Genomic DNA, 19293 nt, shown 5'->3' with positions numbered 1-19293 from the left:
TTTATATATTTCTAGTATTTTCCTGTATTGGCCTTATTTTTAGACTAGCAACTTCTGTGAGATTTGTCAACGGCATTTTATAGGAGAATATCAGTGGCATTTACATCTAAAGTCCAATAAGCATAAAAAACGACGGGAGTCAAATAAAAAGAAGGAGAAAACTAAAGAGATTCCCCTGGAGCCTAAAACGGAAGATACAAATGTATGATTTCGTTGATAGTACTATATTACTTATGTTGAATAAAAAGAATAAAATAAAATAAATACAGTTCTGAAAAATAAAAGTAAATTTTTAATTTGTATGTGGTTTTTGAACAACCTTCTTCTTAAAGTTATAATGATCGAGAGACTAGTCAATATTTTGATTTTAAAAAATTATTATTTAAAATCTTATATCCTCGATCATTACCTGGTAATTATATCAAAGAAGGTCGTGAGAAAATTTCTACACCGACTCTGAAACGAGAATACGTGTTTAAAGTTTCAATGTGAGAGATTAAAGTCCACTGTCTACGGAATTATTGGATCTTATCAGCTGTGGGTCTAAATCTGGTATAAAAACCATCAACCATATAAGCCACATTGGACAGCACGGAAAAGAACGGCATTTTTAAGGCATACATATATACGGCCTATATACCTTTAGCGCAGTCAATTAGGAAGGACATCGAGTTGAGACAATACTAGAAATCGTCGAGCGAAAGGTTTGCTGTCCTTTGAACATAGGTGATGGCTAATACCGCAGATGATTTAACGATCTGTCCGAGTTATACGACGATGTTGACATAATTCAGCGAATAAGTAGACTAGTTCATGAATGGACTCCATCATTGAAGGAGTTCGATGCGATGGTACCCGTTGGAGAAAGCAGAGAAAAGGGAAAACCTCTACTCCGTCGAAAATATCAGGTGGAGAGCAACGTGGCACAATCTAGACTATAAACAGGTGAATGATGCATACGCCAATGTAGTAGTGGATTATCAGTACGAAGTATTAAGAAGATAGTAACCAACAGATATGAAGCTAATAGTGCTAGTGCGAGATTACTTTACAGCCACAATTACGTATCCGGGCGTAATTAAGACTCAAGACTTGAAAAATTAAGGAGCACTTGGCGTACACTTCAGCTTTCCGAAACACTGCCAAAGTATTAGCCAGTATGCCATTGACATTCAGGAAAAAGAACGCGAGCGAGACAGAGGAGAGGAGCAACCAAAAGACGATGGACTCACAGATTAATACCGGACATCCAATCGTGAATATTTCGTGAATTGACCCCAATACTTACTGGTGCTTAAAAAGCTACCTCTACAGATCCCACAACGATAGTCCGAACTGTCCGACGTGTAGAGATTGTATAGAAGACTGTGAACATGTATTATTTTAAACTCTCGCTTTTTAAATACAAGAAAAAATCTAAAAATTACACTCGGTGTTAGTTTTACGGGAAGAAATTTGACGACACTGATGTATCAGTACTCTGAGAAATGGAAAGCTGTCAGCGTCAGTCAGTCCACTGAAAAATTGAAAGCTGTCAGCGAAGCGTCAGCTTCAGTAATGACAGAATTGAGACTTTTTCAACAGATTAGGCCTCCGTTAGTTCACACTCTTCTCTTGTGACTCAAAATGTTCTGTCACTCCAACAAAGTAATACATATTCGATGGTTCCGTGGGAGAGTCTTGATTTGCCAGTAGGTGAGGTTTAGTGAATTAAAGTTCCGCACTCCGGATTTCGATTCTTCCTTCTAATATAAAAACAGATGAGGTGTGCTAAAATATTTCTGGAAACCTCTCTTCAATGGTTCAAAGTTTTACATCTCTGCTTTTTCCTACAATGCAATTGAAAGAGGTTTCTTAATTACTTATCTTTATTAATTCAATAAGTATTGTTTCATTTTCTTTTATTGTCTTTAGTATATAGTTTAGTATTTTTCACTTTCTCATTCACTTTTATTTATACAGTTATAAATACAATTTAGTGTTACTCATTGCATTGCTTTCGTTTATAAGTAGTACTTGTATATATGCGTGTTTGTATGTACTTGTATGTATATAAGTGCTTGCATTTTATACTATTAGGTATGTATGTTTGTATATAAATACAATTTGGAGAGCATTAGGTAGATATATGTACATATGTGTGAATATTTCAACATTTCAACAACTAAAGCATGGAACCAAGCACTCAAAACAACATTTCATCGAACATTGCTAAATAAATAAATTTCGGTTTGTATGCATAAGTTTAGTATATATATTAATCTTCATTAAAATACTAACAATTGAATATATTTTGTTTATGTTTAAAAGCAATCAACACCTTAACGCATTTGTAAATCGATTAGACACATTTATATGTATACGTATGTGTATATCATAGAGTGTGCATGTGTGTGTGTGTTTGTTTGCGGAGTAAATTTTTATTCGCAACATCAATAACAATTAATTATATTTAAATAGGCATTTTTCTACAAATATATATGCATGTTTGTATGTAATTAAGGTTACCCATATTTTTTGTGTGTATATAGTTAGTAGGTATGTAGTTGTTTATGGCTTTTATTTCGTTTTTAAGTACTAACTTAAACGCAAAAATTAAAATATTTATTCAAATTATTTAATATTCATATTTATTACTTAAAAGTTACATGAAGATTTTATTTTTGTTGCATTTTATATTTTTAATTATTTTTAATTATTACTTTTTTATTATTTTTTTTATCAATTATTATTTTTATTTTTATTATTTTTTATAATTTATTATTTACCTTGGGACCTTTCTTATATGCGTACATCAAGAATATGTGAATGCAGTAAATATAAAATACAAATACACGGGTTAATAAAATTCCTTACGAACACACAGCATGAATAATTTTCACTTACAGGTGAATGGTAAAATTTATGTTTGTAAATCGTTCAATGGATTAAGTTGGCTTTATATTTATATAATATATCTATATAATACTCTTAATAGTCGTTTCTGGTTTTTATTATTATTTTGTTGGGACAAATTTTTAACAAATGCGAATTATTAACTCCAAATTACTCAATGACCTTTATTTATTGTCTTAAGTTGATGCATATAAATATATGTACATTTTATGTAATTTACGATTCCTTAGTAGTGCAGCGTGAGATCACAAGATTACTATGCAGTTAGTTATCTGTTTAGATATGATTGGGTGTTATTACTTGTTTTAGATAAATAATAGTTTTTTCAGGCTATAATACCGAAAACTAAAAAATTAGGGTATAGAAAAAAATCTTCGTCGAGATCAATGAGTTTCTTTCTTTCACCTTCATAGAATAAGTAAAGTCGAAAAACCATCATGCCTATATAACGACGCGTCAGAAGACGACGCAGAACACACATTCTTTAAATGTGTGCCATGGCAACAGGAATTTACAGCCGTAAAAGACTCTCCGCCGAAAAAATCGAGACCTGGACTCAGGTGGGCAGATGTAAATCTCTCAGTGAGAAAAATAGCCACCCTGAAGTAATGCAACCGCGTTTCCAAAGTAGGCAACGATTCCTTAAAGGAGGGTTTTTAGTAACCTGCATATAGTATACCACTAACTTTTGGATGCTACAACTGTCTGGATGTTCATCCATAAAAGTATATTGTTGCCAACAAAATAAGTTGAAAATGCAGTTTATTTACAATACACATCTCAAGATAGAATACAGTCAAGTAAATCGGATGTGAAGTAAATAGCGCCTTGGTGAGCAAAAAACATGAACATGGACGTGAACAGGGGACATGAGCCTTCACTTTTGAACAAATCGTTTTTATTTTTTTTTTTGTATATATCAAATGTTAATGTAACTACATAAAGTATTTAATCGAAAGCATTTTGCTTGACAAGATGTCGAGCCCCAAGCCCGATACTTTGCTCTAAGTTTAGACAGGAGGGTTTTTTTGTTGCTATTTTTCGATTTTTACAGTCGTTTTAACTTGAAAATATTAAATAAATGCACTTTTTTAAGTACCTGTAATTTTGTTAGGTAAACATTTGGAAAAATCGTCGCACTGGCGTAAAGTTTTGAAATAAATTATTGTTTTTTCTAGTACAAGTTTGGAAATTGATTGAGTAGCAAATATATAAGGGCTAAGTGCGATCGTAACCGAACATTTTATACCCTTGCGAATTGCCGATTAAAGCCGAGGCAACAATATCTTCAGTCCATAAGGCTTATTAGTTATATCGGATCTAGGGTAGTCTGCAACGATCTTATCCTTATGCTTAAATATACACATTTTTCTAATACACGCTGTCTTAATTTCATTAAAATGAAGTGGAAGTCATATATGTAATACCGTAGTTTGAAGATTTTTATATTATGTATACGAGCTTAAGGAAAGTATTGACCCCATTTAACCCATTTTTAACACAAGGGTATATTATTAACAAAGAAACACTTTCCCTGAATTTCAATAACATATCTCACTGATAGATCGACATTTTCGGCAAAAAGTCAGTCATACGCCACGGAGTCCACATATTCGGATTGTGTAAAATTAAATTAAATAAAACTAAATTTTATATTTATTCGATTCAATGAAAGGGAAGGCCTAACGGGTGATACCTTTTCAGTTTTCTATGTTGTAAGGTATTGTCCAGCACTTGAATCGTAAATTCTTCAAGTTATTTTGATGAACGTTGTGATCATATGCCATCAATGAATGCACCTACAACTTTTAAGGCGTCTATGAACGGTAGGTAGACTTTGCTTTCAGTTTTTGGTGCTAAGTCGACATCCAAAATTATTGTAGTCGCTTTTTGTTAGACCAACTTTTCGCACAACTTAATATATATTCCTTTTGTATTAAATTAAGTTAACTAGTTCAAAAGTAAATTGCAAAATTATTGTCATTTGTATTGGCAAAAGAACCGACTGTTTACTACTGATTTTCTTTGATCACTTTAAAAATATTAGCTTTAAAACTTTTCATAGAAATATGTCTCTTTTAGCAATACAGATCTACTTATGTTTAAATATGTTATATTTATGTATACTAAAGCATATAGTATGTCACTAATTAAATGTACATGTGTAAATATATAATATTTTGTACGCACAACAACATGCAGTCAAAAAATGGTATAAGCGTATAGAACAACCAGGTATGAGTTACATTAGAGAAAACAAAAAAAAAAAAAAAAAAAAAAAAAAAAAAAAAAAAAAAAATATAACAAAAAAAAAAAAAAAAAAAAAAAAAAAAAAAACAATCCCTTAATTATATTCCAACTTCATAATTTCATTATTAATTTATGTATTTAAGTAACGAGAGCAATGGCATGTTTGCTTAAAGGTATACATATTTATATGTGCTTACATATTCTCGTATACAATAGAACTGAAAGTTTAACAATTTTAATTTACGTATTAGTATGTATATGTATGTGTATGTGTATGTGTGTGAGTATGTAAATATTTGCAATAGGATATGTCATTTCCAGTGGTATTGGATAATGCAAATATGCGCACACATGTCTGCAGTGATAGTTTCAGCTTTCCTGCACACCTTTTGTTGACAAATATTACAAAAACAAACAAATTTTGACAAGACAGCAATGCCTGCACATTCTTCATTTTTGTATGTATGTTATTTTATGCTAGGTTATGTTATGTTGGGCGGTGTGGAGTTGCACGTTTTAAGTAGTTTTGGCCTTACCCGACGCGTTTACGGTGTGGTGGTCAGTTGTTATTTTAGACACACTTTTGGTGAAACCTATGTCTAGTTGGGAAAGGTTTTACGCTTTAACAGTTTTTTTTTAGTTTTTAACAATATTTTTTAAATTAATTTACTTTAACGAGTTGATATTCTTAGGCTGTTGGTGTGTTGAATTTCGGCCGAGGTTTATTAAGGAGAAACAAAAAATATTTAAATATATATTATAAAATATTAAATAAATAACAATCGATTTCAAACACTATAATAACAAATCTGGATAATTTTTGGATAATGCCAAATGGAGCCGCTCGACTGTTCGACGTTTTCGAGCCAAATTTTGTTCAGCGATGTGCCCTATGTCAGGCTCAATGAGTATGTAAATAAGCGAAATTGCCGCATTTGGGGCGAAGAGCAACCTGAGAAGTTTCAAGAGCCGGAATTTTATCCAGAAAAAATAACGATTTGTGGGTGGATGGAATCATCGGTTTATATTTCTTCGAAAAGGATGCCGTTGAGAACGTAACCGTCAATGGTGACCGTTACTATTTGATATCTGAAATTGCAACTCGACTTTTGGTTACAACAAGTAAGCGCCACTTCCCATGTATTAGACCGTTAGACTTTTTCCGTTGAGGATATGTAAAGTCTAGAGGCTGTGAGAGCAGTCCCGCTTTGATTCAGGCTTTGCAACAAAACGTCAAACGCATCATTCGCCAGTTACCAGTCGAAATGCTCGAACGAGTCATCGAAAATTGGACTCAATTAATGGCCCATACGAAACGTAGCCACGGTCAATCTTTTCAATAAATAATCTATAAAAAATGAATGCCAAAGAATGTTTTTTATATACATATTGTAATAAAAATTCTTTGGATATTATTTAGGTTAGACTTGTAAGTAGCGTAAGTCAACTTAAGTTAATGGGAACGATTTGCTGCCTTTCAAGCTACCAATATATTCCAATCCCGGCATAATTATCGATTAAATCGATATTAATTAAACCTACATTAGTGGGCTATGGTGCAAATTAAAATTAATAAAATAATAATAATTGTCTTAAATAARTAGAACACATTGGCAACCTCGGTCGTATAAGTACATATATGTAGAATCATAATCGGTGGCTAATTTTAGATAATTTTTTGGAGTATTATTTTTTTTCAGAGGTCACTTAATATTTAAGTTAAGTGAGTTATTTAGTATAACTTAGAGTTTATGGAAAATATATTTTCCTTTAGGCGCTAAGTATTTGCATCAGTGTAGCTTTTGCTCAACATTATTATTGTCCTTAACTTTTAGAAATACTTTAATATATTTACAAGTAGATTCTCTTGTCTAAACTTATGCCTAAACAATGCGCTACTTTAAATTATTGTCTTTAAGTTTAATTCTACAGAATTAACTTATATTATATACTCTTGTATAGATATATTTATGTATAATTTATATGAATATATATATATATATATATATATATCATTTATGTCATGCTTAACGTATTATTGTATAGTTGAGTTACCAAACCATTTTTACGCACCAAAACACCAAAAATGCAGATTTTTATAAAATAAATTGTTGATAACATCATCCTTTTCTTACTTATTTTGTTCACTTCGATCATTCGTTCTAGTAATTTTCGCTTGTTCTATCCACTCTCCTTCGTTTGAAGTATATTCTCGACGGTTTCGTATGAATCGTTAATAAATATGTACTTCATTTTCTTTCATCTTATTTGTGACCTTCCTCATATTATTTTCCTTTCACGCTTTATTCCTTTACCTTTGTGTATATTTACTCCTCTTCTTCGAGCGATTTCTCTGGCAAACCATATTTTGGACAGCACATGCCCTCTGTGCCATCCATATTGAAACAAAATATGCTACGTTCGATTTCGGTAGGTTCGTGTGGCACAATGCCGTGCACCTCTTTGAGCTCGGCTTCTGGGAACCAAGCAGGATCTGTGTCTTCCACCACCTTAATGCCACATAATCTAAACAAAGAAATACATATTTCAGTACACATAAAAAAAAGCGACGGATGATTGGACATACCTCAGTATCGCCACGATCGGTATCCACAATATTGACGACAGAATAAGGAAAAATGCTATAACAATGCACCAATGAGGCCACTCGAGCTTCTCGGTCAGTCCTTTAGCGGCTATCCAAGCGGGATAACTGCTACCCTCAGTGAGTAATTGATAGAACGAGGCCAGCAGTATTGTAATCATAGCAGCTGGTGAGAGATACTTCCAGCATAACATCCAATACAAGCCGGGACGCGAACCAGTCATCATTTCAATGTCGTCGGAGAACCTGAAATATTAATAAACAGTAAAGTAATGTAATCAAAGCCGTAAAGCCGTAAAAGTGATTGTGTTTAAAGTCTTTCCTACCTTCTAACACCGTAGATATAACTGATCGACAGACATTCGAAGAGCGCAATGATCAGAAGCGGGAAATTGCCAGCAAAACTGTCCATTAGCTGAAATATATAGCTCCCAGCGCCGTTAGCAAAGCACATTGAGATTAAACAGCAGGAAAAGCAAAGACCCTGGAATGTTACAGAAAAATTAATTCATGCAAAAATTTTCCGGTTTGCCTTACTCACCCCCACAATCCATTCCTTAGGTAGATTTGGAAATAGCTTCATATCCACAAGCGAGGTTACAACGCCTTCCAGTGTGCCGAACTGTGAATCGATGCCAAGTGTGAAAAGCATGAGGAAGAATAACACGGCCCATATTTGAGCGCCGGGAAATTGATTGATCGCCTCGGTGAATATGATGAAGGCCAAGCCAGTACCTGAAGCGCTCTGCAAACAAAAATTTTTAAAATTTATTTAAATAAATTGCATTATTTAAATATTCTTAAACTCACGTTCGCCAGTTCTTTCTGCAGATCACATACTGGTAAGTTTGTAGTTCTATTTTGGGCAATCAAGCTTTGTCGTTCCTCGTTGCAACGATCGAATGTTGATGTGGCCTTAAAGCCGATCACCGAGAAGACGACAACGCCAGCAAACATCGAAGTGCCACAATTTGTGAGAGACACTAAGATGGCATCTCGATAACAATTATTGTTGGCAGGATTGTATGAACTGAAGGCGATCAAGCCGCCAAACGCAAGTCCGAGAGAGAAGAAAATCTGCGTACCGGCTTCTAGCCAAACAACCGGATCAAGTAGTGTTTCCCAGCGCGGCGTGAAGAGATGTGCAACACCTTCTGAGGCGCCTGTTGGAGAAAAGGAAGGAAGGAATTGTTTGAATGGTACTCAGTTATACCCTGAAGATTTAAGTATATTAATCTGACATATAAGGAATGGTGTAGTACTCATAAAAATTAATCTGAGTCAAATCATTTCACTTAGTAGTCCAATTGACTTGTCAGTATCTGAAGAGTGTGAGATTGTTCGCTGGAAAGATTCTCTTCCAAAACGTCAATCGTCCCGGGCTTATCTGCGTAGACAAGCGATTCCACTTAACCCCACAAAAAGTAATCCAATAATGTTAAATGGTACGGTCTTGGAGGCCGTGAATTAATATGCTCACCATAAGATTCGTTTAAAAAATTGATTGCTTCGTTTTCTGTACCAAAGCCCATCCACATCAACATTCTCCAATTCAGGCAGGAAAAAGTCAGGTCAGGTAACTTTTATGCCGCCTTCTTTTTTGAAGAAAAAAATTAATCAATGATTCCTCTGCCCATAGATCACACCAAAAAGTGACTTATGGAGAATGTAACGGCGTCGATCATAACTTGTGGATTATCATCGCTTCAAATTTGAACGTTTCTTTCATACTCATTCAACCAAAAGTGATCTTCAATTCTTGCAACAGTTGGATTTTCTAAACCCCGAAACCAATATCCTTCCAATTGTTTGGCGCGATGACGGATGGACTAATTCAGGTATTCTGCGGTACTATTCCATACCGCAGTATCTTCGGTTCGGCTTCTCTGAGGATGCGGATTATCCACTAGAGTAAGCGTGGTGCTAATCCAATCGATGGTTGCCTGAATTACCGACGCTGCTGGGCGAATATGATGATCGAATATTGAAGGTAGAACCAATACATTCTTTTTGTCTTTCACTTAGTATGTTCATTATGAAATGACGAGTTAAATTGAGGTGAATCGTCCTATACCTTATACATTCCTACATCCAAATTGTCATATATACTTGTATATATGAATGTACACACGCTATTTGACGCTTCGTTTACTACAAATTACTTTTTGTGAACTTTTCATTAATCGTCTCTATTTTCTGCTCTTTAAACACTCACCTTTCAACGTAATGCCGCGAAAGAAGAATATTATGAGCACCACATACGGAAATATGGCTGTCATATAGACAATTTTGCCCGACGACGTAATACCCTGCACCATACAGATGTAAACGAGAAACCACGAAACTATTAACGCTATAGCCATGTGATAATTAAAATTTTCTGGCTCATTGACGCTTTCGGAGCACTGAAGTGTGGTGCGATACCAGTAGAATTGCGTTGGTGAAGAGGCCTATAAAATGCAGACAAATATTTGAATATGAATATGATATGCTTATATAATAATATGTGTCTATGTATATGTGTGGGTTGGCATATTGGTAATAAATTTAATTGTGGTCATTGTAATGTAAATATTTGCATTAATTTAAACTTGGAGCTATAATTATGTGGAAGTGCGGTTATGTTTGTGACCAAATTTGTATGATAATGCTAAGTATGTAAGCACACTAATTTAAGTAAATTATTCACTATAAAATTATTATTCAAATACTTAAAAAACAAAAAAATTAAATATTATTTGGTAACAATGTCAAGATTAACAGATTGAGCCAAATATTTTCTCCGACTAAGGATACAAGAAATTATTTGAAGAAACGGAAGTTTAACATCAAGTTGAAGCGACAGAATACACTCCCCGACAAGTTGTTCCCACGACAGTCGGTCTACGTAAACGGAACGGACGCGGGTTTTTGTCCAGCTTAGGCCTACCACCTCGGCAGAACTCTGTGGTTACAATAACAACAACTCCTCAACAAAATTGGATAAATATTACCTAATGGACAGTTTTTGACAGAAAAAAAAAAACGGATTTCTTCGGCTACCGATCCAACTGTCGTCAGTAGGCTAAGACTGTTATGCGAAATCGTTTCAGTTTTACTATTACTTTTCGTAAAACGGAAAATTTGCCTGCTACTATTACGTCAGATGTCTGTTCATAAGAAGCTATAGAATTTCTTCAAATCAACAGTACGTATCAGTAATTAGGTTAGGTTAGGTTAATCTCGTAGGCCAATAAGCCACGCATAGACCAGTTTTGGTCCTTAGCAGGTGGAATTCATACCGTGGGTACCCCAGATGCTTACAGCCTAGTCTTGCCTATACGGGACAAGTACACAAGAGATGCTCCATTGTTTCTCTGGTGCCTTGCTCTAGACATTTCGTGCAGTCTCCTCGATCTGTCAGTCCCATTTTGCGGGCGTGTATCGACAGCAGACAGTGACCAGTTAGTATTCCGATCATTTTTCTGTAGTCTATTCTATCGAGTGCCAGTAGGTATTGTGTGCACTTCCGATCTACCTTTTTTCACACGACTTTTGCAGTTTTGCAATCAGGTAGCTCGTTTAATCAGGTTTCAATTTTCTTTACCATGCTTCTGTCCAAATCGTTGTATACGCAATGCATGAGTTTCCCAATGTTGATCGGGTGTTATCTGCACATCATTCTTGGCAATCTCGTCCACTATTTCGTTGCCCTCGATGTCTTTGTGGCCTTGCACCCAGTAGTAGTGATGTTGCTTACTTCTAACTGCTACTTTTCTACTGCTGCTCTGCTTCCCAAGACACTTCTGGTCGATGTGCGATACGAGGTTACTGCCTTGATTGCTTTTTGGCTGACTACGTAGATATTCACCATGGAATTGCCGGCAGTTGCATTAGAGGCCAGTTCTGCAGCTTTCGCAATAGTAAAGGCCTCAGCTTAAAATATACGGCCGTAGTCTGCCAACTTGAAAGGCTGCTATAGATGTTTAGAGTGCTGCGCGTAACTAACATACCTTTTCCATCTTTTTCTATATTTACTTTGAATTTTCTTTACCAGTTGAAAAGTGGTATCATTTTGGGCAGTCTTTGCCTAACTGCCATTACACACCGAGGTTCTATATGTTAATTCTACTGCAGCCAGTAGTCGTCCCGTCGATTTTTCTGCAAAGTTTCCAGCGAACAGATTTATAGGTGGCAGGTTTAGCACCGGTTCAAGAGCCGCCGTTGGAGTTGTTCTTAAAACTCCCGCTATGCATAGCGCATCGAACCTCTAAACCCCTTTCCATGGGCTTCTGGTAGGTGGATTTTCGTGCGCATGTCAAGCATACTACTGCACCGTAGAGTAGAATTGGTCTTACAATAGCTATGTAGCACCAGGGCATGAGAGAGTCTCAATGAAACAAAGTTTTAGAAATCAATTTTTTTACTTTTAGGTTATTTTTTGGAACTGTTGTAGACTTGAAAGTTTGAAAAGTGTATTAGCTTGTTGATCTACATAATGTTCTTAATTACACGTGGGGAGTTTCAAGAATGTCGTTATGTTCATAAAATGTTTTTTATATTCTGTTTTCTATGCTCATTCATTTCTGTGAGAGGATGGTTTGTTTGTAGCGGAAGATTTCAATGTTTCAAAAATAAAGCCAGTTTAGTCTCTTCAATTAATTAAAATCGTGTCTTATTTCTACGTATGAATATAGTAGTACTAGTAATTTACCCACGATTCTCGAAGTCAACGCAATTTATGTAGTTTTATGAGATCTCGAATAAAGGGTGTTTATTGTTCGCCTTCATATGTGTATGTGGATGTATGTGGGTGTATGTTTATGCGTATGTTCATAATTATGTCAGAGCATAGTGTGGCAAATGCGATAATCTGGATGGATGTGTGTGAGTGTGCTCTATGTGTGTTAACTGCTTACCACACATTCCGGCTCATGGTCATAAGTGTAATTGGCATAGAGGCGTGTGGGGCAATCGGCCCACGGCAAAGGTGACTCAAAACTGTGCAACAAGTATATGAGGCACCAGGCAATTATGGTATTATAATACAAAGCGACTATATAACTGACAACTGCGGATGAGATGCCAATGCCGCCCAAATACGGAGAGACCTAAGCGACAAAAGAATGAAAGAGTAAGCGATACTTAATTGAATAAATAAATTATAAGAGCATTTATTTTCTGATTTATTATATATGCGCCACTATTTACCTGGCTCCATACACCTATCGCACCCTTGCGCAGTCGTTGGCCTACAGCCAATTCCAGATAGAATATCGGCAAGCCCTGTATGCACAGCATTATGAAATATGGCACGAGGAAAGCACCGCCGCCATTCTTTTGCGCCAAATAAGGAAACCGCCAGACGTTGCCCAAGCCAACGGCATAGCTAGAATTGTTAATATTAAATGCATATTTTACTGCTTCTTTTTTTTTTAGTGATGAGTACATAAGTAGCTGATATTAAAACTCGTACTCATAGAAAGAGTTAGAATTATGTTCTAAATTTTGGAATCGTTAGAATCACGATGACTTTTTTAAGCTCTATATTATTTCACCATAGATCTTTATATTATTTATAAACTCCCAACACTAGAAGAGCACTTGCCTATTATTTATGTACCACTTCTTGGATCAATTATTTACTTAAACATTCTACAAAGTTCTAAAAAAATTCTTTTAATGACCTGCATCCACACAACTAATTTCTATTAACCTAGATTATCAGACATATTCAAAAACTAATGGCATACGAAGTCACCTTAGTTTCAGAATGCCTAAATGTATGTCGCACGTACCAAAATCTGGAGATATGGAGATTGGAGCAGGAGTTCGTGGCTCATTCGAGCAATTTGGCCATGACGACGGAGAATTAAGCTTCTTTAACAAAACGATGCGATTTTCATTAATTTGGGAGTGGCCCGAAACGATTCTTTTACATATACCATTTGAAGACAAGCTAAAGTGAGAAGGCCTTCGCCCTCCACAGAGTTGTGCGCTGGGTTTAGGACACGTCGCTTAAAAATGGCCCCTATGAAAAAGAAACGACAGCCTCGGGTGTATACCGCGTAATCGAATCCTTTAAATAATGCGGCATAGTAGAGTCCTGTGACTGGTTTGCGTTTCTCGAGGTATTTAGTGTGGGTTACACTTTTTAAGTCCTAGTTGGACAGTCTTTGCCTTCTGTGAACAAGTGGGTGTCCAATTATAGACCTATTTTCCAGATCATTTATAGATCTCGTTTGGCTTCGAATGAAGAATTAAACACACTATATGAATACCAAAGCGCAGTAGCCTAAAACTCTACTTGTCAAGCCAGAGAGATCTTGCTACTATACGCTTCTCAGAAAAAAAAGGAGGCTGAACACAGTCATACTAATTACTCCGAATTCATCTCTACTAGACAAAAGATTTCGAGAATGTACTAGTTGCAATAAGCTCGACGGTTAAACAGCAATGATCCGCGAAATTTGTTTGATAATATTGCTAATATTAAATTATTACGTTAGACCATATGCAAGTCCAGCCACAAACAGAGTACTAATAATAGTGGTCTGCATCAGTAAAAATTTTATATTGGTATCTTTAAAAGTAACTATTGCTCTGAGAAGACGAAATAAGATGATTTTTTTATGTAACATTCCCACTTTTCATCAGAAGTCATACATATTATACAGAGTCTGGTTAGAGACATTCTATTCCAAGTACTTACAGACCAAGTACACCCCTCAACAAAATTCGAATTAGGTGGGGGGGTAATGAGGTATTCCTCATCTCCTTTCAAAATATTATTTTCATTTTGTATACAATTATTCAACAGTTTTGTACAACCACTCTCATCGACGTCATCTTCATCACACTTTGCGATTATGTGAATGAACATAAATACCAGTAGAGTGTTATTTCCACGGCTCTTAACGCCATCAATGTCGCTGTCACACTTCACTTACCCTATTGTGGCGAGTAGAAACATGATTTTGTTGTCCCAACTTTCACGTTCTTCACCCTCTTTTTCGCCCTCAACAATATCCTCTGCTTGTGCCTCCACTGTGGCCGAGACTGCTGCGACCAGTTCTGCTTTTGACTTGCTCGTGCTCGCCTGCGCACCGAAACTATCGGGTTCCAATTCAGTCGATTCGTCAAAAGCATCGCCGAGAAACGCCTGATTGGTGGCACCATACATGGGTTGATGGTGATGGCTGGGATGCGGATGATGATGTGTACCGCTCGTATGGTGTTCTTTGGGCACCAAACGACCGCGCATTTCCTAACGAGTATGCAAACAAAAAAAAGAACAGCAAAGTCAAACAAATTGTAAGAGTAAGTCGAGGAATTGAGCTAACGAGGTAGCTAATTAACAAAGTTGATTAAAACCGGACAAGGCACTTCCTGAAATCAAACACTTGGATAATGCGCTTAATTGGGCAGGGAAGTCTGCCTTTCAGCTACTCACCCGTAGTTCCAGTTGATCAATGCTCTTTTGACTTTTCAATACACCACCGAAGTCTCGCGAACTCTGTCGCCGCAAAAGCTGTGCGGTATTCGCCATTTTTATTTCGGTTTTGCTTTACTTTTCTTGGTTTATACCCGTTTTTGTCAGTGTTGCGTGCTTTGTTTTGTGTTTAAATGCGTTGTTTCAGGTTTCAAATTGTTGTTTTTGTATTTTCTTGTTGCATTTGTTCTTTTGTGTTTTGTTGTTTTATATTCAGCAAATGTTAAGTTGACCGTTATGGTTTTTAATGCGAGTTATTGACTTTCCATCTTTTCAACTATAATTGATTTTCACTAAGCATCGAAGCGATCTTTCTCTCTTTACAGCTTCTAATCACAAGTGGTGGAATTTTTATTAGTTCTTCGTACAATTAACCCTTGTTTTCTTGCAACTTGCATTTTGTACTTGGAAATTTATTATAAGCAAGCAGCTGGAAATTCAAGTTAGTGAAAGGGAAGATTCAAAACAAGCAAAGAAGGAAGGTTATAGTTTGGTTTCAATCGAACGAACTCATATTAGATTTTTCGAAATTCCGAATTTAATTATTGAGTTTTTTTTTTCTTGATACAATCAGTTTTATGAACGTGGAGCTGAGTTCACTTCGAATTACGCTCATGCAGCAGCTTTATTGACCAGCCGCTTGCCAAACACTATGTATATATAACATGAATAAACGTTTTACAGAAGTAACCGTTATACAGGAAAAATACGCAAAGCACATCAATTCTTCGATAGAAACTGGGAAAATTTTAAAGACGTCATCAGTTGCCTCGATAGAATCGGAAAAGATCTAGTCAGCTCAGTAATATATTGATATAACGAGTACGTTTAGACTAAAACTATGTCCAAGTCTTTGCTGTCAGATTTTTCCTGTAGATGACCTCTAGATGACGAAATTCAGCACTTATTTATATAACCCTTCATTCATACTCCTTTGACCATCTAGAGAACAAAACAGTCATAATCGAAGATTTTTTTATTAAAGCCGAACGCTAGGTTAAGTTGATCTTAACAGGCATCTCAATTGAACAGCTTAGAATGCAAGGTACGTTCTATACAATAGATCATAAGAACCTTAAAATCGGCAAACCGCTTTGAACCTATCATAAATTTTTTGAGACGAGTAATGTCAGTTTCGTCTATCTCCTACCTTGCCGAAGGTCAGACTCTCGAGATGTTTCCTCCTCAGTCTTTCAAAGAATTTATTGAAAATTACTTAATCTTTCCACCTCCCCTCCACAACATTGAAAAATAGAGTTCGTAAAGACTTTTAGCCTTACCGCCTGAATGCCTATTCGGCCATGTCCAGTAAGTAAGTTCAGAGGATGTCTTTCGTTCTACTATAGGCCAAACGGACCTTGCAGTCGCACAGAGCGAATCACCGACCGCCGCCTGATTGGCGAATTGGTTCAGTTGCCAGCAAACCTGATACCCGGTTAATCTGATGCTGAGTAGATTATATTGAGATTATACTGAGTAGATTGATGATATTACTTAGCAACTCTAGCGCTCTGCTGTCGGAATGAATACCCGTCTTCCTAAAAGGGGCTGCACTTCGCAGCAGTACGTCTACGTCCACCGTAATAGCTGCTATTTTTGCTTGAAAATTACTAAAGAGGTTCTACGTCCTACGTCCTAGAGCTAAAATTGACGGAGAGCTTCGTATTCCCACTCCAACCTTTCCTCCCAGCTTCGACCCTTCCGTTAAAAAGCTCATTGCGTCTCTTCTCCAGTGAATGTTTCATTTCCACATATCTCCCGTTTGGTATGTGAGCAGTAAAAAAGCCGCCGTGATTCCGAAGGCTTTGATATGCCCAGCCTTAAGGCGCACTTCGCAGTTATGCACCTGTCCGTAATGTTCACAGTTGCTGTGTGTAAAATCGAATAAAATGCTGTTGCTGGGTAGTTCGCAGTGCACCGAGTTTTGTATAAGAGCCGCGAAACGTTCAAGCTTCTTAGCAGGCGTAGTCTTCTCCAGCACCCTCCTCCAAACAAATACACCATAGAACATTATGAGAGTCCCACCCCGTTCCCCATAGCTCCTCTACAGCAATATAATGCAACATTCTACTTTTAATCCTTTCTGCTTTCTCAACAACATTTGGCTCCGTGAAAGCTTTATATCAAGAATAATAAGTTGATACCTGAAGATTTTTTTGTCTTCAGGAGTTTTGACATCGAATCGATCAAGCAGGCTCACCCAGATCTTGCTTTAGCAAGAAGTGGTGTGTTTCTGTGGCACCAGGGCTTTTAAGAGGGCCGGTAAAACGTCGCTAATGAAAACAGTGCTGGGAGACCTGCGACTTCGACAAACACCGACAATGTGACTCGTATGCGCATAGTTTTGAACTCAGACCATCCTCAAGAGACTCAAACGAAGGGTCAATCGGGTCCCTCAAGACATCGCAAGCGATTGAAAGTTGCACCACGACAACGCCCCGTCTAACACCGCCTTTCTTGTGCACGGCTAACTAACCAAGGACGGCATCCCAACGCTTCCGCAGCTGCCAACAGCACAGATGTGGTCCTCCGGACTTTTTTGTTTCCTTGCCTGAAAAGGCCGATGAAAGGCAAGTATTTTGAGACGACAGAGGGGATACAAGCAGTATGCGCCTCGGCTCTTAAGACTAATCCGGAGAATGCCTTCTTCAATTCTTGGAAATCGATCTGACAGCGCTGCGTCAATGCAGAAGGAGCCTATTTTGAAAGGTTTTAAAGAATTGTAACGATTGGTTCATTAAATTTTTTTTAATTGACTCAGTCCTATTACTTTCCGGACAAACCCTGTAAAAGTTTTAGAAAGTAGTGTGCGTAATATTGGTAGGCTTCAAGGTAAGCAATTTTTGAATAGCGTTTAGTGATATAATTTAATTTGAGATAATATTTAACTGATATATACGAATATATTGTTAATATACATATACATAAGTATTACCGAAGGAGAACAACAACAGAGGGCTTTTAAGTCAATCATCTATATTCACATTCTTCTATATTCATGCTCTTCTAACTACTATCAGTCTAATCAAGCAACTAACACGATTTGGAAGCAAAACGGCTCAAAACACTGAAAATGAGTTGAATACGGACATATTTATTGATTTGATTAGATTAGCTCAACCCGGTTGCCATTAATGTCAAACAAATTGCAACGCATTACGCATACGCCCTGTCGAACCTACAAATACTTGTGATAAGTGTGCGTATATACATATGTAAGTGGTAGGTATGAATACGCTAATAATCACATGCGGTTATAGTGTATACAAATATATAGTTGGGATGTTTTGTGATATTTGTACATATACGTGTGTATATGTATGTCTTTAAGCACACACAATTAATGCCCATTTAGTACACCATTTCATTCATTCTCATACAGGAAATGTATTCAAATTTGGACATACTAAATTAAGAATAGAAGTGAAATGAATATGAGAATTTCACAGATATCGGTCCGTAATAACCATTAAGAACTCGATGTATGGGTGCCACGACGGAAAAAAACCTTATGTACCGAAATTCCATCTGCGAATAGCTGCTGAATGGCAACAAAATCTATAAATTACTGAAGCACATGATTAATGAATGTTAAGACGGTCTTGCTCAAATTGATGTGAATCAGCATAAGCGATGGCCAGGTTTGATGATCAGGAAAGATTTGCTATGAGTTTGGTGGGATCTTCCTACATCTGCTATGCTTCCTACATAACTGAATCTGAACTGTCAAGAATTGGCCCAGAGGCGACTAGCTTTGGCCATCAGGAGTGGAATTTTGCTCCATCAAGACGACGTCAGGCCACACACATCGATAGTAACTCCGTAGAAGCTCTGGGATCTTGGTTGGGAAATTTTTATACATTCCCCTTATAGTCTTGACATAGCACTAAGCGATTTATACTTATTTATGTCTATGGCATATGATTTTGCTGGTGAAAAATTCGCCTCAAAAGAAGCCTGAAAAAATCGACTATCCCAGTTTTTTGCGAATAAATACCAGAGTTTTTAAGAGAGTGGTTAATTAACTCACCTTAAAAATGGTAACCAGTTATAGAAAAACAGTGAATTTCCG

At 36.5% G+C, this 19293-nt stretch overlaps 2 protein-coding genes across 3 annotated transcripts in view; one reads left to right on the top strand and one right to left on the bottom strand.

Moving 5' to 3' along the window:
* The window catches only part of LOC108972412 (tRNA dimethylallyltransferase, mitochondrial), a 130054-nt gene extending 129805 nt beyond the window's left edge, over positions 1–249 (top strand). Inside the window, exon 9 of one of the 2 annotated variants that reach the window (XM_018939349.1) lies at positions 44–249. In XM_018939349.1, coding sequence (XP_018794894.1) covers positions 44–208 — 165 coding nt within the window. In that variant the 3' untranslated portion in view covers positions 209–249. Of the gene's footprint in view, positions 1–15 lie in introns of both variants that reach the window. The other variant, XM_018940158.1, reaches the window with a different exon arrangement.
* Positions 250–7178: 6929 nt separating this feature from the next.
* LOC108972753 (sodium-dependent neutral amino acid transporter B(0)AT3) lies at positions 7179–15289 on the bottom strand. The gene is made up of 10 exons (XM_018939559.1): positions 15183–15289; positions 14680–14996; positions 12941–13118; positions 12649–12840; positions 9966–10200; positions 8561–8913; positions 8292–8495; positions 8077–8234; positions 7733–7996; positions 7179–7671 (listed from the first exon to the last, which is right to left on the bottom strand). Exons 1-10 carry the CDS (start codon positions 15276–15278, stop codon positions 7473–7475), a joined length of 2196 nt encoding a protein of 731 aa, XP_018795104.1. The 5' UTR covers positions 15279–15289; the 3' UTR covers positions 7179–7472.
* Between the last annotated feature and the right edge of the window lie 4004 nt (positions 15290–19293).

Source organism: Bactrocera latifrons, unplaced genomic scaffold, assembly GCF_001853355.1.
Source record: "Bactrocera latifrons isolate USDA-ARS-PBARC rearing strain unplaced genomic scaffold, ASM185335v1 scaffold_0, whole genome shotgun sequence".
Lineage (NCBI taxonomy): Eukaryota > Metazoa > Arthropoda > Insecta > Diptera > Tephritidae > Bactrocera > Bactrocera latifrons.
Note: the sequence above shows the minus strand (reverse complement) of the source record. Positions and strands in the feature narration are given on the sequence as shown.

Bases quoted from the DNA above. Each gene is read 5' to 3' on its own strand.
- LOC108972753 (XM_018939559.1), bottom strand. From the start codon at position 15,278: ATGGCGAATACCGCACAGCTTTTGCGGCGACAGAGTTCGCGAGACTTC. The intron at 14,997-15,182 runs GTGAGTAGCTGA...CATACTCGTTAG, and splicing joins TTGATCAACTGGAACTACGG to GAAATGCGCGGTCGTTTGGT. The intron at 8,496-8,560 runs GTGAGTTTAAGA...TTTTGTTTGCAG, and splicing joins TGCAGAAAGAACTGGCGAAC to AGCGCTTCAGGTACTGGCTT.